The sequence below is a fragment of the Podarcis bocagei genome (assembly GCF_964188305.1).
Source record: "Podarcis bocagei genome assembly, chromosome: 4".
Classification (NCBI taxonomy): Eukaryota; Metazoa; Chordata; class Lepidosauria; order Squamata; family Lacertidae; genus Podarcis; species Podarcis bocagei.
Window position 1 is genome coordinate 44,852,279 of NC_138128.1, and position 23,899 is coordinate 44,876,177.

At 46.4% G+C, this 23,899-nt stretch overlaps 1 protein-coding gene across 4 annotated transcripts in view; it reads left to right on the forward strand.

Moving 5' to 3' along the window:
* The window catches only part of LOC308586007 (prominin-1-A-like), a 32,038-nt gene extending 9,859 nt beyond the window's left edge, over positions 1-22,179 (forward strand). For all 4 annotated transcript variants that reach the window (XM_081192209.1, XM_081192212.1, XM_081192211.1 and 1 more), the window contains exons 3-25: positions 1,195-1,256; positions 2,491-2,696; positions 4,892-5,012; positions 6,548-6,611; positions 7,342-7,431; positions 8,585-8,775; positions 9,156-9,230; positions 9,642-9,705; positions 10,997-11,156; positions 11,734-11,886; positions 12,622-12,745; positions 13,088-13,179; positions 14,187-14,271; positions 14,486-14,632; positions 15,568-15,639; positions 16,344-16,439; positions 16,637-16,690; positions 17,360-17,440; positions 17,878-17,946; positions 19,337-19,426; positions 19,879-19,991; positions 21,261-21,287; positions 21,890-22,179. In XM_081192209.1, coding sequence (XP_081048335.1) covers positions 1,195-1,256; positions 2,491-2,696; positions 4,892-5,012; positions 6,548-6,611; positions 7,342-7,431; positions 8,585-8,775; positions 9,156-9,230; positions 9,642-9,705; positions 10,997-11,156; positions 11,734-11,886; positions 12,622-12,745; positions 13,088-13,179; positions 14,187-14,271; positions 14,486-14,632; positions 15,568-15,639; positions 16,344-16,439; positions 16,637-16,690; positions 17,360-17,440; positions 17,878-17,946; positions 19,337-19,426; positions 19,879-19,991; positions 21,261-21,287; positions 21,890-21,941 — 2,288 coding nt within the window. In that variant the 3' untranslated portion in view covers positions 21,942-22,179. The remainder of the gene's footprint in view (positions 1-1,194; positions 1,257-2,490; positions 2,697-4,891; positions 5,013-6,547; positions 6,612-7,341; positions 7,432-8,584; positions 8,776-9,155; positions 9,231-9,641; positions 9,706-10,996; positions 11,157-11,733; positions 11,887-12,621; positions 12,746-13,087; positions 13,180-14,186; positions 14,272-14,485; positions 14,633-15,567; positions 15,640-16,343; positions 16,440-16,636; positions 16,691-17,359; positions 17,441-17,877; positions 17,947-19,336; positions 19,427-19,878; positions 19,992-21,260; positions 21,288-21,889) is intronic.
* Positions 22,180-23,899: the final 1,720 nt, after the last annotated feature.

The following is a 23,899-nucleotide window of genomic DNA, read 5'->3' on the forward strand; positions in this document are numbered from 1 at the left end:
TTCAGTTGAATCCCACCCAAAGTCACTACAGGTAGATTAGACCACAGCACCACCCGCGTCCCTTCAAGCCTGCTTTTGTTGTTTAGTCGTGTCCGACTCTTCGGGACCCCATGGACCAGAGCACGCCAGGCACTCCTGTCTTCCACTGCCTCCTGCAGTTTGCTCAGACTCATGTTTGTAGCTTCGAGAACACTGTCCAACCATCTCGTCCTCTGTCGTCCCCTTCTTCTTGTGCCCTCAATCTTTCCCAGCATCAGGGTCTTTTCCAGGGAGTCTTCTCTTCTCATGAGGTGGCCAAAGTATTGGAGCCTCAGCTTCACAATCTGTCCTTCCAGTGAGCACTCAGGCCTGATTCCCTTAAGAATGGAGAGGTTTGATCTTCTTGCAGTCCATGGGACTCTCAAGAGTCTCCTCCAGCACCATAATTCAAAAGCATCAATTCTTCGGCGATCAGCCTTCTTTATGGTCCAGCTCTTCTTTATGGTCCAACAAGCCTGCTAGTTTTACCTAAAACCTGGAGAAACTGATATTCTCAGTCCCATATGTTTACAGGCTAGAACCAGCTGCTCAGTAGTGGGAGAAGAATACATAGGTGGGCCGTTGGCCTGGGTTAGCGAGGCTCATCTTAGGTGCTTATGTTTTTACCTGCTAGATCAGAGTGGGCAGAAGGCAGATCTAGCTTTACTGGTAGATCTTTGAGTGATTTGCAGTAGATCAACAAGGGTTTCCGACTGCCAATTGTTTTGTGGCAGCAAAATGATCCCTTTTCTCCAAATTATATTTTCTCTTCAGAGCTGTTGAAGCTCAGAGGCCATGTTTGGTAAGCATACGGTATGGCACCCCTTAGTGGTACAGTGGGGTATTGCTTAACTTGGGCTGCAAAGGGGGGGGGGGAGTTTCTTTTCTATCAGCATAATGTTTCTTGAGCACTATAGCCCGTGGCACAAAATAAAAAGAGAGAAAGAAATTTCATATGTGATATGCATAGAGTCATTCAAACGGGTTGTAGCAGGAGAGCTTTGGAGAAGGACAGCTGGAGAAAATAGGGCCTCATTCTGGTAACTTAGGCTATAGGTAGGAATTTCCAAAGAGATCTCAGTGTTGCGTGATGCACAAATGTCCAATAATGTAGGTGATGGTATATTCCCTCTTCCCCCTCCCCACCACTGCTGACCCCTCTGTTCTTCTCCTCAGATCTTCTGACTCGCCTGATCCAGCGCCAGGTTAATTTTACAGACCCAGCAGTGTATAAAGAGGTGATTTATTTATTTTTTGTATTGGGTCATGGAACTCAGAGGCTAGTGGGTGGCAGTTGGTGAACCTGGACAGGGATGAAAAGGAAATGTTGGTTGGTAGGCTCAGCAAACACCAAAAGGTTGACACTTCACCTAGAAGTCAAACATGGTCAGTGTCTCAATAAATATATAAACAGTACAAATGAAAACATTCTCAGTTGCCCTCTGCAAGCTTAATAAACCCAGTAAAGATTCTGATAGGGACTCAGGGATGCATGATGGCCCCTCTTTCAGGAGAGTGAAATTAAGATCAGCTGTGGCATTGGAAGGAGAGTGCTAGGGAAGAAGTCCAGAAAAAAACCCTGGTTTGGAGGATCAGACTAGGCCAAGCTTGCCTAGACAGTGCCATGCCTTCCTAGTACACTTTTGGTGCTAGCATGCGCAGTTTACATTATCCTGGAAGGCTAAGAAGGAAAGACCTTCTGAGGTCTGAGCTTCCACAGCCACGTTGTTCATAGGGATTACTGGACCTGTGATTATGTGTGACTCTGGGTGGGAACTTTTGAAGCCCGAGTGCAAGAATGCAGTGCCCTGTGCAAGTACATATATACCCTGATGACTAACAAGAGCAGCCTGATCCTTGCCAGGAATGCAGGAGCAGGGGTAGAAGCCTGTAAGCCCTGGTACATGCGACTAGGTCACTACCTCTATTTTTTTTTATAATGATTTTTATTGGGGTTTTTAACACATATTTAACACAAACAATACAATAACAAACAAACAAACACATAAACATGTAAAATTTCAAAACCTTCTTTTCTTGAACCCTGTTTCTCCGACTTCCCCATACCTTCCCTTTCTGCATCCCTATTTTCAAATTTCTTCCAGCAAATCCTCACTTCAGAATTTGACTAATTAACCTTTTACTCCTCCTGTCTTTTACCAAATCAATACAGCTGTAACCTCTTAATTTCCCTAACCTTGGCATTTTAGCACTCATTAGGTCACTACATCTAGATGAGCAAAGTGGACTCCAGAATAACAAACTTCATGTCCAGTACATGGCCAAGAAAACATTCTAATAAATCCAGATTGTTTTTGAAGAAGAACCATCAGTGGACTCCTGGCGACCACCCTGTGCTGAGCCCTTCACCCTTTTATTTTGGGGCAGGGAGGTGTCAGCATCTTTGAATGATCATACTAGCTGACTACTGTGTCTGTTTGTTTTCTTCTCTCCTCCCCTCCCCTTCTCTAGATGTTTGTATACCAAGCAGGCTTCCTCGTTTGCCTTGTCATTGGTCTTCTTTTCATCATCCTTGTGCCCCTGGTGGGTTTGTTCTTCTTCTGCTGCCGCTGCTGTGGGCACTGCGGCGGCTCCATGTACCAGAAGCAGACGAAAAACACCAATTGCAAGAGGCGGACATTATTTGCATTCCTGCTAGCTGTCTCTACCATTCTCGTGTGAGTTGAGTAATATACTGAGCACAACGAACAGGGCGGGAGTGGGTTATTGCTGTGACCAGTTCAGCAAGGAGTTTATTCCAATCTGTCTACATTGCCTGTTCAGCAGTAGTGGACAGCATGGTGAGGCTGTGCTGCTCACCTGACTTCCCTCTGGCTGAGTCAGTGCAGAATACTGCAACAGAGTGGCTGAGGGATGAGGTTAAAGGTAAAGGTAAAGGGACCCCTGACCATTAGGTCCAGTCGTGACTGACTCTGGGGTTGCGGTGCTCATCTCGCTTTATTGGCCAAGGGAGCCGGCGTACAGCTTACAGGTCATGTGGCCAGCATGACTAAGCTGCTTCTGGCGAACCAGAGCAGCGCACGGAAATGCTGTTTACCTTCCCGCCAGAGTGGTACCCATTTATCTACTTGCACTTTGATGTGCTTTCGAACTGCTAGGTTGGCAGGAGCAGGGACTGAGCAATGGGAGCTCACCCCATTGTGGGGATTCGAACCACCGACCTTCTGATCAGCAAGTCCTAGGCTCTGTGGTTTAACCCTCAGCGCCACCCGTGCCCCTTGAGGGATGAGGTTGGTGCAGTGCAAATGCACCAGTGGAGCCAATCTGGCGCTCCTGCCAACATGCTTGCAACATGCTGACCTTACCTCCCACCCTCCATCCTGGTAACTCAGCTGGAAGGGAAGTCAGCTGATGGAGCAGCCCCCAACTATACAGCTACTGCCATTCGGACCCAATTTCAAGCAAGATGCACCTGCTTAGCTGTCTGATATGAATTGGCTTGTCTCACCTGCATGTACAATGTTTGTAGGCCAGGTGGGCACTTCTCTTATGTGCTGATGTTGTACACATAGTGGCTGCAGGTCTAGTTTAAATGAGACAATTTATTTGTCTACTTGGCATCACTTTTAAGTCTGCCCACAGCCTTTTATGATGGCCTTGTGCAAAGGAATGGCTTCTTGGAGCTGAGGGAGGATGGGATGGTCCCTGCAGGGAGGCCCAACAGGAAATTGCACTGTGCGTGTAAGCTACTTCTATTGTGTGGAATGAAAAGTTGAGGTTAGTAGCTCTGGCAGCAGAGATTGAGTTTCCAAACCTTTGGGGAGCTGGGAGATCAGCCACTAGAGACGTTTAGCAGTGCAGTATGATCAAAGTAGGCCTTAATTCTTGCCAGTTCTCAAGCAAGTATATCTCCTCACTGAACAACTACAGAGTTACATTGGAGTTATATTTCCAGTCAGACTTGACCTCCAGCATCACTGTTCCTATCAATTCAGCACATGGTTCAAGTCTGAGCAGCCGGTCACTAATTAACCTTGAGGCACATGAGCATAAATGTGTGAAGGGAGACTCCCAGGAGCCTTCTGTGGCATGGCTGGCTTTTACTCTGGAGCATGCCACCACAGGCACAAGCAACTGCCAGAGCCCTTTCTGCACCATTTGTCCTTGCACTAGTTCTAAGGAGGTTCTTGCAGCCTCGAGGGAACCCAGGGTGCCTATGAAGTGCTGAATTATTTCAGTATCATAAAGTTGGAATGGATCTAAAAGTGACCTGGATTAACCTCTGACCAGGGGCAAGGGGAGTGCATCCACCAGGCACCCCCAAAATCAACCTATACATTCAAGATTACAATGTGTTGCAAGCACAGAGTGGGCGCTACAGAGTAAATAGTTGGAGACGAATCACACAGACATGCAAGTCACATGCTGCAGTTTTACTGCTGCCTTTGCGGGGGTACCAGTAGGTATAGAGAAGAAGAGGAGTTTGGATTTGATATCCCGCTTTATCACTACCCGAAGGAGTCTCAAAACGGCTAACATTCTCCCCACTCTGTGGGGTGAGTGGGGCTGAGAGACTTCAGAGAAGTGTGACTAGCCCAAGGTCACCCAGCAGCTGCATGTGGAGGAGCGGAGACGCGAACCCGGTTCCCCAGATTACGAATCTACCGCTCTTAACCACTACACCACACTGGCTCTCATTACCTGCTCACATTGCTTACACTGTATCCCACATTTGCTCCCCCCAAAATGGCACAATGTCAAACAAGACACTTCATAAATAAGTCACAACTTTGTTGGTTATGCTTTTTGACTGGTTGCATGATATTACTAGCTTTTCCTCTTTGAGGAAAAAGAGAAGCAACTTCAGTATGAAGAGTTGTCCTCTCAACTCTGCCTGCTTCCTTCACTGCAGGGCTGGGGATATTTGTGCGTATGTCAGCAACCGTCAGATATCACAGGGAATCAGTGGAGGCTTCGTCACTTTGAACAATACAATGGACAACCTGTTCATGTTCCTGAACTCTATCCCTAAGGTATATAGTCTATAAGCTGTATTATGCGCCTTCCCCTGCTTCCTTTCTGCAGGCAGGTGTCCTCCTATCCTCTATGCATGATCACTTCTACTGCCCTGCCTACATAGTCAGGTGTTCTTCCTCTTTTTCTTCTTGTTTCCTACACCAGCCTCCATATGCCTTGCCCTGTTCCCCAGAAGTGCACCTCTGTATCCCTACCTCCAACCTCAAATGATATACTTATGAGCATCATAGCACTGTTTAGCGGCCATTATCCCACTGACATGCCCTAAATCTGCACTTTCAACACTTCAGTGGCCATGGAAAACTACTTAGCCACTATCAGTTAGCAAGGGAAACTGGATCATATGATACCTGAGGAAGAATCCTGTGCCAGGAATAGAGGTCCATGGCTTTTCAAGCACAGGTACAAGGTGAATTCTGGGATCATGACAGGGCTACAGGAGTCATCTTGGTAGTTCTGGACTTCAGTGCCTTCTCAGGCACTTGTTTTCCATATCTGCTTTGACAAGGATATAGAAATATACTCGTTTAAACAGCAGCACAAACTGTTCATAGTACTGGAAGGCACAAACATGCTTTGCTGTTAACACAGAAGAATTATCAAAATGGTGCTGAGCTACATTGTTTACCGAGGTATATTGGTTTAATGGTACCTCCCACTGAAGGCAGCTCCCACAAGAAACACAGGGACCAATATATCATGCCCTGCTAACTTCCTAGAGCTGTTTCTGAATAGTGAATTAAATTGTTCTTTGGGAAATCATTTGCAAAACCTACATGTGCCTGAAATATCTTTTTAACCCATGCTTAACCATGGGGATTGGGAGGAGCTGGTCTGGATAGAAACACCCACCATACCTGGAGGCAAAATAACTGCAGTTGTGCTCCCAGTCCACAAAATGTTGGGTTGGCTGTGGCTTCAGTGTCTCTTCACCTGCAAAATTAGATGGTAGTCAATTTTGTATGTTCGGTTCCTCAATTTTTTTGCAAATAGTATTTGCCTCTATGGTGGAAGATACTCATGAACACTTACTTCTAAGCTGTGATCCGTTATGAAGTTCCACATATATTTTTGCAGGACAAACCTAAGTGTGTTTATGTCAAAATAAGTGCTCAAAGGGGACTGATTTCCCAGTAAGTGTACACAGGATGGTAGTCTTTAGGGCTTGTTTTGTAGACTTTCTACACAATATTTATTTATTTAGGCTATTTATATAATGCTATTTCATAGAAAACAAACATCAATTGAATCAAACATCAATTAAGTATTGTGGAATTGGCAGTGATTCAGGAGTTCAAAGAAATCTTTTCAACTGGATTGGTGTAAAACTGGGGAGTGAGACAATGCGGAAGCAATGCACTTCAGTACAATGGGCACTTTTGAGTCCTCTGTGTTCAAGCAATGCACATCATGCTGTTGTCCTTATAATTTCATATCCATGACCATAAATATGTTCAGGATCTTGATCCCGCTTGCTGCCCCCTCCCCTGCAGAGCATACTGTATTTCATCACTTTCCTGGTTCTTCACAGGAGATTAATGACATCATTGACTCCAGTTCGGTGCCACTGAAGCAAGCCAATCAGAGCCTGCAAGGTGAGTTTCTGCCACTGGCCACAATCTGTGTTGTTTAAATCTTGAGTGAGTGAGGCAAAAAAAGCAGGCCTCAAGCTTGGAAATCAACTGAAATTACCCAGTCTCATTGGTGGAGGTGTGGTCAAGGAGCAAGCCAGGAGTCAGGGTCAAATAGCAGGCCACAACTGGAGGACAAACCAAGAGTTTGGGAGTCAGAAATGGAGGACAAACTAGCTGGCATGAACAAAGAAGAATGAAGGATTCAGCGAACACACCAGTGCTCAGGAAGACTTTGTTGCTCAAGCAAGGCTCAGCTGAAATGGGTAGCCTTTTATATTTCTTCCTGCTCAGGAAGATACAGTGTCCAGCCAGGGTGGGTAGAGTCAGACCAGTACTGGAAGGGTCTTCACTAAGAAGATGTTCACCTGAAGCTCAGTGCTCCACCACACAAGACAGGTGCATACAGACCCAGCATTTCCTGAGAATTAGAAGTCTGCCCCAAAGTTCAGTGGTCATCTGCAGAATTCCTTCCTTTACCCTTGTGGCCTGCTTCATACACGCAGTCATCACTGAATTCTGCTCCTACTTAAACTGTAGAACTTTGGTATGTACCCAAAGCATTGCCCATTATCCCTTTATCATTCAAGGAGATCTCAATGTCCATAAACCATTTTTTTTCTGGCATTTGGTATGTGACATAATAGTGGGAAGCATTCTTGTTGATCCTCTTGTTCTGATGTTTTCTCTGCAGAGATTGGGCAGACTTTGGGAGACAAAATCAAGAATCAAATAGGTGGACGAGTAAACGAAGCACTGGACGATGCTGAACGTCTTCTCAATGGTACTGACCTACTGTTTAACGAAGAGTGTGTTGTGGGATCTAGTAGTAGAGATGGAGGCCCAGAAAGTGTGTCAGTTTAACTGTGGCACAGGGCGAGGCAAAGGTGCTCAGAGGACAAAGAAGGTTTAGAGCATGGGTCAGGAATTTTTGGCCCTCCAGATGTTGTTGGGACTCCAACCCCCATCAGCCACAGCCAGCATGGCTAATGATTAGGGCTGATGGGCACTGTAGTCCAGCAACTTCTGGAGGGCCAAAGGATAGCCAGCCCCTGCTTGGGAGAAAAGTGCTCATTGCTGCAGTTCAGTGTCCTGAATTTGATTTGTTTGTTTAAAGCATTGTTTTGTTTTGTTTATGTTTTTACCCCTCTTTATGTGACTGCTTCAATCTGTGGAACTGGCAATGTTATAGGTCCTGTATAGTATTTGTTCTTCATTTGTAAGAAATTGATCTTGTAGTGGGGCAGCCCCCACACTTAAGAACTCCTTGCCTATTGACATCAGGCAGGTGCCTACGTTGTGCTCTTTTTGGCACCTGCTAAAAACATTTTAGTTTAGGTAAGCCTATCCAGATATGTTGAATGTTGACAGGGTTTTTACTCTGGTTTTTAGTTTATTGTATGTATGTGTGTGTACACACACACACACACACACACACAGATAATTTCATTGTTTTATATCTTTGTTAACTTTCTTTTTACATTCAAGTGCCATATAAATTTTACAAAAGAAATAAATTGCATTTGATTTGTTCATTTAGGTCCAGCTCTGAGGGCCTTCTGGTGGTTCCCTCCCTGTGAGGTTACAGGGAACCAGGCAGAAAGGGCCTTCTCGGTAGTGGCGCCCGCCCTGTGGAATGCCATCCTGTCAGATGTCAAAGAGATAAATAATTATTTGACCTTCCGTAGACATCTGAAGGCAGCCCAGGAAGCTTTCAGTGTGTGGTGTTCTGTTGTGTTCTTATTTATTCTGTTGGAAGCCACCCAGAGTGGCTGGGGCAACGAACTCAGATGGGTGGGGTACACAAATTTATTTATTTTGTTTTATTTTATTTCATAAAACTTATGCACCACTTGATTCCCTTGTGCTAAAAACTATCTGTCATCGGGGTGGAGATTGCAAAGTTCCTCCTCACTCTTTTTCTCTGTCCATTGCAGTGACTAGCTCTGTGGAAAAAGAGCTCCGGGCAGTCAATGAGTCAACAAATCACTTGCGGGACCTTCAGGAACAGCTGAGCCAAAACCTGACCGCCTTGAGCACTGATATCAACCAGACTTTGAAAGACTGTGGTGAACCTTGCAAGGGTGTCCCAATGTGGAACCTGGAGCCTGGGGCCAATCTCAGTGCGGTAAAATGGGGTTGGAGTGCAGAGACCTTGGGAAAGGGATGGTGGGTTTTGAGAGAACATGGGAAGAAGCACCACTTTCAGGATAAGTAGGCTTAGCTAATTGAGTGACACTACTGAGACAGAGGCTAAAGCCAGTGTCAGGTGGTGCAATAGATGTCAGGATGGAATCTCAGCTGAGGCCTGGCTACAGTGTTGGAGCGTGTCTACAAGATGCCCATGGATGTGTTTGTCTGGTCTTGCCAGCATGTAAACATACAAACGTCTCAGTGGACGTAAACATTTGAGTGAAACACAAAGATTCCTACCCCTTCCAGAACACAATGCATCATCACTTTAATTTATTATAGATAGATAAACTGCCCCTTTATCTGTTCCCACAGGTTCCGGATGTCAGCCACCCACTCCAGCTGTTGACCAATCTGACAGACTCAAACCCTCAGGACACCATTGCAAAGGTAACATCCTTCCCTCCGTCCATCTTTTCTCTCTCCTCCGCAATCAGAGTGTGCCACAGAGAGCAGGTTTTCTGAGTGCCCATGCCAGGTGGCAGTGTGCCAGGGACGGCCTGTCTAGGAGAGGCTGTGCAGTAGGAGCAGAACCACAGACTGAGCCTAGCATCATAAATCACAGCCTTGGACCATAGGGCTCCCCTGATCTCTCAAACCATCAATGCCTGTATCCCATCCTCAGAAGGTATTGTTAGCCCACTTCCTCTTTGGAATCAGCACGTATTGCAATGCCTTTTTGATTCACATTGCTTTGCCCTTTGTTCAACACTATAAGAGCATATGCGATTCTGAGATCTGTGTTGTTTGTCTTTTGTTTCCATCTGCATATGTCTTTATTCTGGGTTCTGGCATTGGCAGGCAAGAAACGTTCTGGCTGATATTCCAAAGAAGGTGTCTGAACAAACAAAAAAGGTGGTGTCTGGTAAGTAGTTTCAGCAGATAGATAAAGGTGTGTGTATTCTCATTTCAAGAACCAGTTGAAAGGCTATGGTTACACTTATAACGTCCTCAGAAACTAGAGGTCACCTGCTAAATATCTCTTTGATCAGTTCACATTAATATGTGGAATTTAGTCAAGTCTTGGCTCTCAGTCATTCAATATAACTGTTTACAGTTATGCAATAGCGCAGCCTTTTCTTTGTTTAGAAATTGTTATTCTACAAATATACCTTCTACATAGTAATTGGAGTTCACACCCAACAGTTTCTCACATGTGCATGTTCAAGCAACATGACATTTCCTGTCCTGAAGCTCCAGTTACAGCTACCTGCTGTGGATGCATGGAGTGATAGGTGTGAGTTAATCACATGTGAACATATGAAGCTCTTGTTCTACAGAGTCAAATCAAGGGTCTGTCCAGCCCAGCACTGTCTACTCTGATTCACGGTAGTTCTACAAATTCCACTTGAGATCCCTTAATTGGAGATGCTAAGGAATTCAGTCTAGGACCTTGGACATGCATTCACTCTTATCACTGAGCTACAAGATGTCCCAAAACATTTTTAAAACGTATGTCCTCCTATGGACCAATGCCACATACACACTGTTGTTTAGAGGACATGGCTAGTCTGCACATTGTTGCTAGCTCCTCCATTTATTAGGCATCAGTGGGGCTCAGTCAGGGCTGTCTTACGCATTTGCGGCGCTGGGGTACAAAGATCTGCCCGGCGCCCTCCCCCCGGTTGCCCAGTCCCAGGGGTGCAGGAGGGCAGAGCCAGCTGCCCACCTCAGCATCTCACTGGCTTGGTCACCCCCGAACTCAGCGTGCAGAGCCACCCGCAGCAGAAGAGCCCACCGTGGTGCTCTGACCGACCGACGGGCTCTTCCCCGGACTCAGCTCTCGGGTCCCAGACTCTCAGCCTGGCGCCCCTGAGAGCCCGGCATCCAGGTGCCCCACACCCCTAGCGCCTATGGGTAAGCGCCTTGGGCTCAGTGGAGCTGGGCGTTTCCCTTCTCCCAATCCACAGCTTTCCTTGTCCTTCCTATTTTGTCCTCCCTAACTTGAACTGAATGAAGGATGGGTAGCCAGAAATGAAGGAGGCATGAGATTTGCTGAGGCATGTGAATGGTTCTTCCTCGGAGAGCTAATAGGCAATTGGGCATAAATGCTACATATAGAGAACACATAGCAGATGGCTCCCCTGTGGTAAGATGCTCTCTGCCATAGTGAACAAAGTATATTTGTTTATCTGTGTATCTTTTGGTCCTTGCAGAAGGAGAGGCTCGCCTCCGTGATGTCGAGCAAGCGATTGAAGATAGCCGTAGCAACTTTTCCACACTGAGCAGAATGGGGAATATCTCTCAGTCCATGACAGATGTTGTCAGTTGGGCGAGTACCTATGAGCCAGATATTGTCACCTATGATAGCTACAGGTATGAATTAAAGTGTTCTCAGAGTATTGTAAGCTGGCGGAATCCCTTAGGTTAGCTTAAGCCACACTAGGTCATGTGTTGGATGAAATGTTGGTCCCCTGTCCCTCCTGACCATGAGTGGTCATTATGTTATCAAAATGGCAGCTATAGAAAATGGAATGAGAATGGTAGCCTAAACAAAGGGCTAAAAGCTTTCTGGCCACTATTTTGGAAGCCTCTGATGTGCAGTTTCATGTCACACTGATGGTTTCCCACAGCATTTTTGGACAGGGCACCACATCTAGTCTGCAGTAATAAGAAAATTAAAATCCTTGTCTTCCGATTTGGTTAATTGGCCCAGATAGCACTTGTTTTTCTTCAGTGCTATACCATTGTTCATAACCTAGGCTTGGATGGGATCTCATGTTTTCTAATTTGCTTCTTCTTGTTGCCAGGGCTTTGATGCACATGCCAGCAGAGTATAGTCTTGCTGATGCTGGTTTTTAGCAGAGATCAAACCCATTACTAGGGTTTTGACTCCTTCCTTAGCCATTGCCTTCTGTCGGAATCTTAACTGTTTTCCTTTTCCTTACTTTAGGTGGATTGCTGGCCTTTGCCTCTGCTCTCTGGTGCTCGTGATCATTGTATTCAACGTGCTGGGCCTGTTGTTTGGGGCACTTGGGCTAAACCCGCGAGAGATACCTACCAAACGGGGCTGCCTCGCAAACACTGGTGGAGACCTCCTCATGGTGTAAGAGACTTTGCACCTTCTCCCATCTCATGACAGACAGTCATCCAATAAGTCAAAGGAATGTAGGAAGCTGCTGCTGCATCCCAATGTCAGGCCCTTGGTTCATCTAGCACAGCACCATCAATGCTGACTGGCAGTGGCTTTCCAGAGTTTCAGCTAGAAGTCCTTCCAAGCCCTACTTGGAGATGCCAGGGATTCATCCTGGAACTTCTGCATGCAAAACTCATGTTCTATTACAGAGCTCTGGCCTGTACCCTTATTACCCTTCCTGATGATTGCCAAATATTGCCAAGCTGTGTTATGGCATAGCAAATGTTAGAGCATGGGTGGCAGGACTCAGGAGGCGGCTGCAGATCTTTACATGTATTGCTGGTTGCCTCATTCCCCAGCTCTCTGGGAGCTATTCTATGGAGGGTTTTCCCGTACACAATATGTTTTGTGTACAGGCTCCTACTAGAGAAAGCTAGGGTGGGAATGTCCTTAAGTATCTAGAAATGCAGTGTTACTGGCAGATTGGCACATTGCAGAGCCATGCCCCCTGAGTATTTGGTACCCTGATCTTGTCCTGGACTTTCCCATGGACCTCTGGTTGTTCCTTATGTTTATCTGATGGATTGTGTATCAGAATGAATGGAAGGGTTGCCTGGGGCAAATGTACAAGGGCTCCGACGGCTGCTCTTCACATCCATCCAGCAAAATCTCAGGCCTCCAATCATGTTTTCCCTTCTCTGACAGGAGCGTTGGGTTCAGCTTCATATTTTCATGGCTGCTGATGCTGCTAGTTCTACTGACATTTTTAATTGGGGGAAGTATGTACACAGTGGTGTGTCGGCCGTGGGCCGATGGGCGTCTCCTTCAGGTAAGTTCCTTGGGCTACCATGAGTATTCTTCGGTACTGCTGAGTGCCATCTGCAGTGGAACAAGGGGGGAAATAATGTGGGCGAGGAGAGAAGTGAGACATGGTTTCCCTTAACACCAGACCAGAACCCACACACTGTAACCTTAGATTCTAATCCTGGGATCCCATCTCTCCCCCTTGTCAATCATTATCATTTTGGCATGGAAATTGCTGAAGTAGGCATGAGACAGCCAGGCAATCCCACATTCTGCAGAGGAGGAAATCGCAGGGAGAGGCAAATACTGAAGATGTTTTGAGTTGAGAGGCTAAGAATCTAATTAATGACTCTTTATTTTCTTCTAGTTTCTGGACACACCAGGGTTGTTTCCTGAATTCAACCTGACACGGCTCTTGCATTTGAAGAGTTCTGATGTGAACCTCTCCAGCCTGTACAAGTGAGTGGCTGGCTGGCTGGATTCCTCCATGGCTTCCTGCCTGCTGTGACTTTGGTCCTCACCTTCCCCCAAAGGGAGAGAGACTCTTGAGAGTAGTGTGGGAACTGCAGGCCTGATAGAGTCAGGCATGCAGTGTATGGGAGTAGAGAAAAGTAAGTTCCACCCACTTGCCAACATGCAATGTCAGGGTACCATGCACAGCCATGCCAGGGGGCCCTGGTGCAGAGAAGTCTTTAAAAAAATATATTTAGTTTTTTCAGATTTTGAAATTTGCAAACAATTCTCAAACAACCAACACAGAAAGAGAACTCTTTTTCCTTACATTTCCAGCATGTATTTGACCTTGTTTTATACAAGCTAGTTTACTAGGGGTTTAATATCAATGATACATCAATTTCATATAATTTTCTTTCAACATATAACATGTCCAAAGTCCTTGCCCAGCATAGACAGGAAGCTTCATAATACAGTCGTACCTTGGAAGTCGAACGGAACCCGTTCCAGAAGTCCGTTTGACTTCCAAAACATTCGGAAACCAAAGCGTGGCTTGAAGCTGTGGAAGCCCTGTCGGACGTTTGGGTTCCAAAGAATGTTCGCAAACTGGAATACTTGCTTCCGGGTTTGCAGCGTTTGGGAGCCAAAACATCCAAATACCATGGTGTTCAGGATCCAATTTGACTGTGTAATCTCAAATCTGGTGCAGAGAAGTCTTTCCCTGACCCACAACTTCTCCATTCTGCCAAGAGTTTGCTAGAATAACAGCCTGAATCATGCTTTTCTTTCTCTGAGGTACCTTTCAGCCTGATCACTGTGCTTCTTAGTCCTGCTATTTCCCCACAGTTCTTGCCCCCTTGCTGAGCTTGTCACCAGCAACCCCATTGCCCCCTGGCGTAAGAGTTAAACTACATGATTGGAAAGCTTGATTGCGTGGTGATGCTGTTTCCCCAGTTTATGTTTGACATAGCACAGTGTATGCTGGTCTCTCAGCTCCGTTTTCACTCTTGCAGGAACTGTGAAAACAATGCCCCCTTGTGGAGCACCCTTCACCTGGGTGAGGTCATCCCTCTGGATGAGATCCTAAACACCAGCAAGGTCAGTGATGAGTGTCTGTAGGTGAACTGAGACAGCCACAAGAGAAATTGAATGACCAGCAAGATTAGTGTCCTCAGATATGCTCTGGGATAGTTTAAAGTCCAGATCTGGGGCATATCTTCAGCCACCTGGAGAACCCCAGAGAAGTGTCCTGGGAGACTGGATTGTTATGTACTCTGCACCTACTTGCCTTGTTTTTCTTTTGCTCTTACAGTACACCGGTAATATTGATGCAGCCTTAAAAAAAATAAATATCAGTTTGGGCTCCACTGACCTCCTGACAGATGAGCAGAAGCGTCGCCTGCAGGAACTGGGCTCAAAGGATGGGCTGAACCTGAATTTTTCCAGTGCTCTGAAACAAGTGAGATGAGAGGGTGGAACAGCTTATCACAAGATGATTTCTTTTCTTGATCTTTATGGGGTTTGACATTGTCTGGTATCGTGTGAGATATGTCACATCTGAAAGAGAGTCGTGTTTTTTAAAAAAATAAAAAGGTCAGGCCATTAAAAGTCGTTTAGATTGCCTAATAGGACTAGTGACTTGCCTAGAAAATGATATCATTGCCAGTAATAGTAGTGTAGGCTCCATCCCCACAGGAAAATGAATGCCCTTCATGCTTGCTGGGGTATGAATTGCTGCAGGAAGGAATCCGTCAGCTGGGATATTCTGATTAACTGACAATGGAAGGGTCGTTGGGTTGATGATGTCAGCATAGGTTACTGGCAGCTGCTCAGTCTGTTCAGGAGAAAGGATAGTGTCTGGAAAGGGCTTTGGGTGCAGCCCAAAAGGAAAGCCATTCCCCAACAAAACCTGTGCAGGTTACTGAGTTTAAGAAAATCTCAAAGACATCTGTATAATGAAATCATGCCATTCCACATAAATAAAAGCAGCAGTTAACACGTAAACAGGATAGGATTTGCCTGGTGCCTAAAAGCAACGACGAAGATGCCAGGCAGATCACCCTTGGGAGGGAGATCCATAATTAGAGCACAGTCACTAAAAAGGATGGCACCCACATGTCCTTTTGTAGGTGAGGGCACCCAGAAAAGAGCCTCTGATTGTTGTCTCACAGATCATTGGAGGTGGAGGGATGAGGTGAGCTTTCTCTTCCCAGAGGTGTGATGTGAAATAATAATAGCTTACATAATAAAGGGGTTCAAAATGAAATAAAGCAAGTTGGAAAGCGGATTCTAGGAAGTGTGCGAACTTAATCTGCCTGGGCCCTGACCTTACTCACTCCAATGTCTCTTGCTATCCTTGAGGAGCTGACCCACCGTGTGTCCCTTTCTTTGCAGATCAACGAGACTGTGACAAAACAAGACCTGTCTTCATTGGCAGCAGATCTAGATAAATTGGCAGAAAACACAGTGAGTGGTGCTTTGATTGGGATATCCCCATTCTTCTGCAGTGCTTCTCTCCCCCAGCTCCCTTTCTAGGGGGAGGGGCCCTGTAGGTGTCTTTTTGGGACCACTTCAACCCAGAGCTGGCCCAAGACATTTTGGCACCTGAGGCGAACCACAAAATGGCACCCTCCCTGCCAGAGAAGTAGGGGTGAATGAAGATCTACATTGGGAACAAGGGGGAGAATTGAATTAATCTTATTCAACAGCTGAAGTGGGAATGAAATGCCATCATGGCAGGGGAAAGGGGGCCTGTTCTGAATCATGCCCCCACCATTTCCTCTCTAAGGGTGATAGGAGACCAGCAGCAACTCCTGTTTGCCAAGAGGTCACTGTAGAGGTGGCATGGGGGGCAGGGAACTGTTGAGGAGAGGCAGATCCAGTCCCCAAGCAGTGTGCCACAGCCGTCAGTGCCACTGCAACAGCAGCCATGGGCATGTGTTCCTTGGATGCTGAATCGGCTGTCCCTGTGGATCCTGCTGCCTGAGGTAGTCACCTCATCTTCACTAATAGATAGGCTGGCCCTGATTTAACCCCAGATCCTCCCTGAAGATGAGAAATAATTGCATCCCACATTGTCTCCTGGAAATGTGCCCACTTGTACGTGTGAAAGCAGCAGAAAACCTATCAATTTCTCTTCACAACGGTGGTGCTTATGAACATATTTTCAGGCAATTAATGAGAAAGCTCGGAGCGATTTTCAACTGGAGGCCAGAAGGCTGAGGAAGCTCCGGGATTGGGTCAATGACACGTTTCCTCCTCAGATGGTGAGTGCTGCTCTCCCCAAACACTTTTACCTCCTTTTGGCCCAGACCAGGTGCCGCCTTGAACAAGGCCTCTCTGGACGGTTTTGATTCTTGGCCCTACCAGGCCATAAGATGGTTGATATCTGTCCCACCTTCTGTCAACTTATTCCATCCAGCTCAGTGGATGGTGCCCTCTGATGAGCTTTCTCTGTCCTCAGCACATCCTGAGAAGCAGCATTCGAAAACTGCAGAAGTCTGTCCCTCAGATTCCGGTAAGCAGGGCAAGGTTTGAGGAAGGAGTGATCTGGGAAGTGGGGCTTTGATGCCAGGCTTTCTGAATGACACCCCATTAGATATTGGATGGGTGGGGAAGTACAACCTACTGACAATCTCGCCAGGCCTCCTTGCATAACAATGTGAGATCTCAAGGTAACAGGTGCCAATTGGGAGATACAGAGATTTCCCTTGGCATTGACTGTGTAGGGATGAGGTTTCAGAACCTGGAAGACTGTGGGAGATTGACAGAGTTGGTAGGCATCCCAAAGATGGACAGAGGAGGTGTTAATGGGGCACTGGCAGAATTATGCTTGTGTGCATTCGGGGTCTGTATGGTGCTGGGTATGAAATGCTAAGCTGCAGTCCTTCATATGTTGGACTCCCAATTCCCATCAGTCTCAGCCAGCATGGCCAATGGTCAGGACTGATGAGAGTGGTAGTCCAGCAGCATCTGAAGAGCTGCAGTTGTGCAACTCCCGCTAAAGCATACCAAAAAACCTGTCTCAGCCTTTTGATAATATACCAGCGCTGCTCCCTTATGCCCATTGGATTATGTGATGTTCTGCTCAGTGGTCTGCTCAGATCTGTATGGAAAGTGGTGGTGAGGGCAGCCCATGAGACTGGCTCTGCCAGGGAGTGAACCTGACAGTACTGTGTCCTGCCAGGGTACAGCGAACGCCACGTTGTCAAAAATAGAAGACGCTCAGATATTTATGAAGTGGCAGGCGCAGGACGTTGTCAAAAATGTGAGTCTTCTCATCATTCAACCCATTTCCTGGTGGGGGTACACAGAGGGCATCATTAAGACTGGATTTGTGCATCGCCACATAATGTAATATGGAGGCTCATCCAGAAGTCCTGTAGGCCTCTAACTACGACATTAGACATGCTAGTGAACAACTCTGGGAAATGGGAATACAGGAAATGCAGTGGAGAGGAGGAGAAGCGAAAGCTGGTGCTCCTAGGATGGGGACATGTGACACCCCAGCTGATCGTGCATTGATTAGCCGTATTACCTTTTCCTGTACCCCATAAGACAGCCCAATTTCCCTTCCTATTCTTGGAACCATTAATGGAGCTTGGATAGGGGATTGGAGCCCCATAACTGAACCCCTTTCCTTGTTTGGAAGCTGTTGTCCTATCCTCTAACTTGCACCCACCCATCTTACCTTCTTACCTCTAGGAGACTTCAGCTTTCGTGAAAACTCTGCTGGGTTTATTTGAATCATATATAGACTGGGCAAAGAGTACTGTAAGTAATGCCAACTGCTGTTGATGGAGATTGGGCTTAATCCTGAGTGATGACAAGGTGGGAGCCTGGTTGTCCTTGCTTGTATACTTCTGCTATACTCACATCCAGGCTGGATGCTTGCCTGTGGCTATGCATACCCAAGCCAGTCAACCATGAATTTACTGGACCTTTTAGCCATAGTTTATTTATTATTTACTGGTTTAAAAGATTTATAAACTGCTTAATCAAAGCACTCTCTAGAGACGGTGCGCATAACAAAGTTGTAGTTAAAATGCAGATGAAAAATGCAAAGCAATAAAAAACAAGTATATATAAAACATACTGCATTTTTCCATCTATAAGATGCCCCCTATTTTTGAGGACTCAGATTTAAGAAAATGGGGGGGGGGTATAAGACAACCCCTAATTTCTGACATTATTTTTAAGGAAAAAACCCTAGTCTTATACATGGAAAAATACGGTAATTAAAACACTGATTAAATCAGTAAAACTTTAAGAACAAATACGAGTAACTAAATTATATGTCTGGGTAAGTTTGCAATAGACATCTAAAAAGATATGGGGCAGGGAACCTTTTCTGCCAGGCGGGCCAGAATTTTATTTCCAAATCTTTGACAGGTTACTTTGGGCAGGTGGACGGAGTTTTGACACCAGGTGATACTGCAGTTTGAAACTTCAGTTGTCCCCATGCCCTGCTGCCTGAACTTCTGAAAACTGTCAGGAGCACTTTTGCAAAGGGCTTTCAATAGCCACACACTCCTTTTTGAATGGCCAGTTTTTGGAGGTTCAAACAGCAACACCTGGTCCTCCATTCTGGCAAGATGCCCATGCAACCTCACTCATGAAACAGGAAGGAGGACTCCTGCTGAGCTTATGGCAGCTGATGAGTGAGGGTTAATTTCTCCTGGCTTGGCTGCACTTGCCTGTTTCCTACAAGTGTGAGCAGCCAATGTAACATTGAATCCCGTCATTCTGCCCATCAGCAGCCAATGCAAATATCTGAGGGCAACGCCAATATGCTGACAGAACCTTACTCCTGGCAGCAGTCGTGCTGCAGCATTCTGTGGTTAACTGCACTTTCCTGATCAGCCACTTGCATTCACATGCCAGTCTTACAGCCTCATGCACAGGTGGCCCTGGAGGCATATGTAAGCAAAATCAAGTTGAACTCGTGGGAAGTGTACTGCCGTTGCCCATCTTACTTCTAGGGTGCAAGCACAGCATGAAGTTATAAGGTTGGCAATGCCAGGACAATTCCTACCATGTGCTTAGCTGGACAGGCAACATTTATGATGACATCAGGATGAAGGTGTTTGGCCAGGAAAGGAGTGCAGGGCTCGGGATTTTTCCTTTGGTGGTCATGATGTTTCCTTGTCTTCTTTGCTGGCAGATCAAAGAGCAGGTGGGCCGATGTGGCCCTGCAGCCTGGGCACTGGATAGTGTGAATACCGTGGTCTGCAGCTGCGTTGTCAATTCATTGGTGAGGCAGTCAACACGAGGGATAAGCTGGGGTGTGGGAATGAGCCAGCATGGATAAGGGACAGCAGGGTGGCAGTCCGTAGGTTGAGAGATGGCGACTGCAGCCCAGGATGTAGGAGTAACTGGTAGGTGGTGGGGCCACAGAAATTGTAACTACCTTGGGCAAAGGCTGTGCTGTGGCTTTGGGAATCTTGCCTCGGGTGGCGCATGGAAAGAAGCTGGGGAGACATCTGCACATAGGACAGATCCCTGTGCTCTTGAATGGGCACAGGGCTGGGGAAAGTGTATAGATGTATGTGAAGGGAGCTCTAGGGAAACGTTGGGGAGATGGATGGAAAAGACACAGGTAGGCTGTAGGCGAGGCTTACCTTGCATGAGCTCAAGCAGGGTGGGAGTTAAGTGGAGAAAGACAGCGGGAGTACTGACAGCTGCCTTCCCCTCTTCTCCCCTTAGAACGCCTTCTGGTTCAGTCTGGGCTGGTGCACCATCTTTCTGCTGCCGAGCATCATCTTGGCTGTGCGGCTTGCCAAGTTTTACCGCAGAATGCACATGGATGACGTCTACACGTGAGGATGGGTTATACTTTTGCCTGTCACCCTGCCTATGGCCATGGATCAGATGCTTTACTTCTCTCCCCCCACCCCACTCTCAGTACTGTTCACTGATTATAGGCTTGGACACCTCGTAAGCCCTCCACCCTCCAGTTGGTTCCATTACCTAGAAGTGCAAGTCCAGCTGTAGGGCTGCTCCCATGGTATTCTTGTAAACCAACAATCCCTCTTGTGAAAGTGTCTGCTTTTAAGATACTGATGGAAAAGTGGGTTCTCCAGGGGAAGCCTCTAGGGGAAAGTGCTAACTGCCTTCCCTAGTAAATGAAAAAGGGAATGTTTTGACTTCCCACTTGCTTATACAGTGGTACCTCGGGTTACAGACGCTTCAGGTTACAGACTCTGCTAACCCAGAAATAGTACCTCGAGTTAAGAACTTTGCTTCAGGATGAGAACAGAAATCGCGTGGTGGTGGCGGCGCAGCGGCAGCAGCAGCAGGAGGCCCCATTAGCTAAAGTGGTGCTTCAGGTTAAGAACAGTTTCAGGTTAAGAATGGACCTCCAGAATGAATTAAATTCTTAACCCAAGGTACCACTGTACTCTGAAACAGCTTTCAACCTTTCTGGCAAAACATGGTCCTGTGGAAGCCACACCAATGCTGTGTTATCTGGGTTTGTTGTCGTTGTTGGCATCAATCCGTCTTGAGAGACAATGGAGTGTGCCTCCATGGGTGAAGTCAAATTGCTGTGATAGGGACATCGAGGTGACCTCTCCAGGGCACAAGTCTGCACAGTATGAAGCAATAACAAAAGAACCCCATGACCCTGGGCATGAACTAGACTAGAGCCATGACAAGTTCAAGAAACAATTGCTCACGTGACCAGGGAGGATTCTTGCTATTAAGGCAGCATTTCAGAGGGTGCATAATTCTAAGCTTATGGCTAAACTTCTTTGCACCCACTTTGGCTGTGCGATGCCAGAAGTAGACCCAGAGAACACATGTAAGACACCTTACTATATAAAGGAGCTATGCTAGCTAGTGCTTAGGTGCATTGAGCTTGGTCGATGGACATGGGTTTTTCTGCTGTTCAACAGGCACCCAGGTTTGGCAGCACTGCTGAAAGGTTGCATTGTCCTGCCATCTGGTTCCTGTATAAGCAGTTGGGGGTTATAGTACTCTTTTTAATTCCCTTGCCCACATTAGGGTTGAGGGAGCTTAGCATGCATTCTGGAAAGCCTTTGAGGAAGCTGTCATATATCCCATTGACATTCTCTTTCTTTTACTAGGGATGGTGCCATGGAAAATATGGAACTGTAAGTATCTTTTCATACCTCCTGTCTATGTTTGGTGTGGAGTTCAAAAGAAAGCCGCCCTAGATGTAGGAAATGACCATGCAATTTAAGTAACGGGAAGGAGGTCCAGTACTGGAGAAAGGTGCTAAACAAGACCATTTTGGGAAAGGAGCTCTGCCAATTCAAAATATGAAGCTCTCTTGCTTTGGTGTTGGTGTCTGAGACAGAAGACATTTAATGCTCTGCAGGGTATGCTTTTGGTCTTCTTTGCGCTAAGCTGAGCTTTCTGTTGCATGCTGGCTCCAGCTGCACAGAGGCAGTCCCTGGGGTGCTGGTAAGAGGAAGTATGGCTGGCATTGTGCACAGAACCCACCAAATCCTATCTGGGCATGAACTGAACCTTAGCTGCAGGGAATGCTTTTACAGTGGGTGGGGGCTAGGAAAGTATTCATCCCCACTTCCACTACAGGCCAATAAGAGTCATATAGACCAGAGAGATTTCTCCAAGTGTCATTAGTTGTTGTTTTTTTAAATCCTTATTAGAAACCCCTTTCCGCTTCATGCCCTGCCCAACCACCTAGCCTCAAGCTTAGAGCGCTCTTTCTACTTTTCTCCCTTTGCAGATCAAGGCCACCACATATGTTCAAAATGCCCCGAGCAGAGCTGAGGAACTAGCAGTTACCTTACCAATTACCTTGCCACCTATCGTTCTTGAGCAACACTGAGGATGACACATGAATGTCTGCAGAACTGCTTTGCTTCTCTTCCCAATGGGGAGCATAAGGATCACCACTCAGAAGCAAATTCTCCCTGGCCAAGTTGGCTTATCCTGCGAATGACACCATAGGGGTAGCTGCAAGACATGTTACACAAGAGCAGGCCTAGCTGTGTTCCCAGTACATAGCCCCACGTGTGTGTGTGTGTGTGTGTGTGTGTGTGTGTGTGTGTGTGTGTTCATTCTGAGTGATTCTACCCTAAAGACTAGGCTTGCAGTCTCTGCACTATGACATTTCTGCAAAGCCACAATCCTCCCATTGGGACTGTAGCTCCTTATGCCACACTGTGGCAATGATAAGTATTCTGGAGAGCCTGCCTCTTCTTTGAACACCAGTGCCTTACACAGTTATATGCCATTGAATGATCCTGCTGGCTTGGGTTGATGGCTGGCTGTGCTTGCTGTCTGTCCAAAATAATGATGGTGGCTCCAGTGAATGCAATTAATCCACCCAGAAGCAGCAAAACTCTTTCCCTGTCCCCATCTCTATTTGGGGTTCAGGAATGCCGTCTGATGCAGCTGAATCCAGGATTTTGTGTGACACAGCTAAAATGACTGGTTGGGGAAGCGTTTTGGCAATTCAATTATGGGCATTACAAGAAGCATCATGCTGAGCAACATGACAATCCTCCCGCAAGGAAGTGGGAGCTGACTTCAGTTTTATTGGGACTACAGTGGTGCCTTGCAAGACGAAAAGAATCCGTTCTGTGATTCTCTTCGTCTAGTGGTTTTTTCGTCATGCGAAGCAAGCCCATTGACTGATTAGCGCTATTAGCGGCTTATCGGCTAATCGGATCAGCTGATAAGTGGCTTAGAAAAAGGGGGGGGAGGGGAAAAAAACCCGCAGGAACTTGCAAGACATTGTCGTCTTGCTAAGCAAGCCCATAGGAAATTCATTTTGCAAAGCACCTCCAAAACGGAAAACTCCTTCGTCTAGCGAGTTTTCCGTCTTGCGGGGCACCACTGTACTTTATTTTTTTAACCCTCTATGGTTTTCTACTGTGTGTTTAAATTTACAAAGCAAAATCGTGTGCTCTAAATCTCTTAATAATGAAGGTATAACTGAATTGTGTACAATGCATTGACAATGCACTCTTATTTAAAAATGCTAAATAGTGCCTTGCTGTCTCAGGGCAATTTCTATCTATCCTTTACAACAGGGGTGAGGATCTTGTGGCCTTCCAGATGTTGTCTGACTCCAGCTCCCATTAGCCCTAGCGATCATGGCAAATGATAAGGACTTATGGAAGTTGTAGTCCAGCAACATCTGGAGGGCCATTCTCCATTCCTGCTTCACAAGAATCCCAGCAACCAGCAAGTAATAGGTGGTCCCACCTTCTCCCCATCCCTGCTCTAGACTGGAAAGAAAGGAGCAAGTACTGTATAGCAAAAGGAGGCTTAGCTAAAAAACAACCAAACAACGCATACTGTATGGTTCTGCTAATCCACATGTGCAGAAAGCACATGTTGCCTTAGGCCACTCGTCAGCAACCTGTCCTCCAGATGTTTCAGACGGTGATTTCCCAAGGCAGTACCATTCCTGAGGCCAATGGGAAATGCAGTCCTAAACATCTGAAAATCACCAAGTTAGCAAAGGCTGTTCTAAATTGGTGGCTAGAACACTTTTTCACATTTCATGTTGTCCCTTGCTATCTCAGGACATGCATTTGCATGTTCCCGTATTGTATGAACTTCTTCTACCCCCCTCCTTGATTTGCAGTCTTTGGCATTTTATATTTTCCCAAAACAATGAATTTATACAAATGCATCGTGCCAAAAAAAAGTAGGTCTCACTGCGGACCGAAAACTCTAGTAGAACTGGGAATGGCCTCATGCCTTCACTCTAAACTGAGGGTGG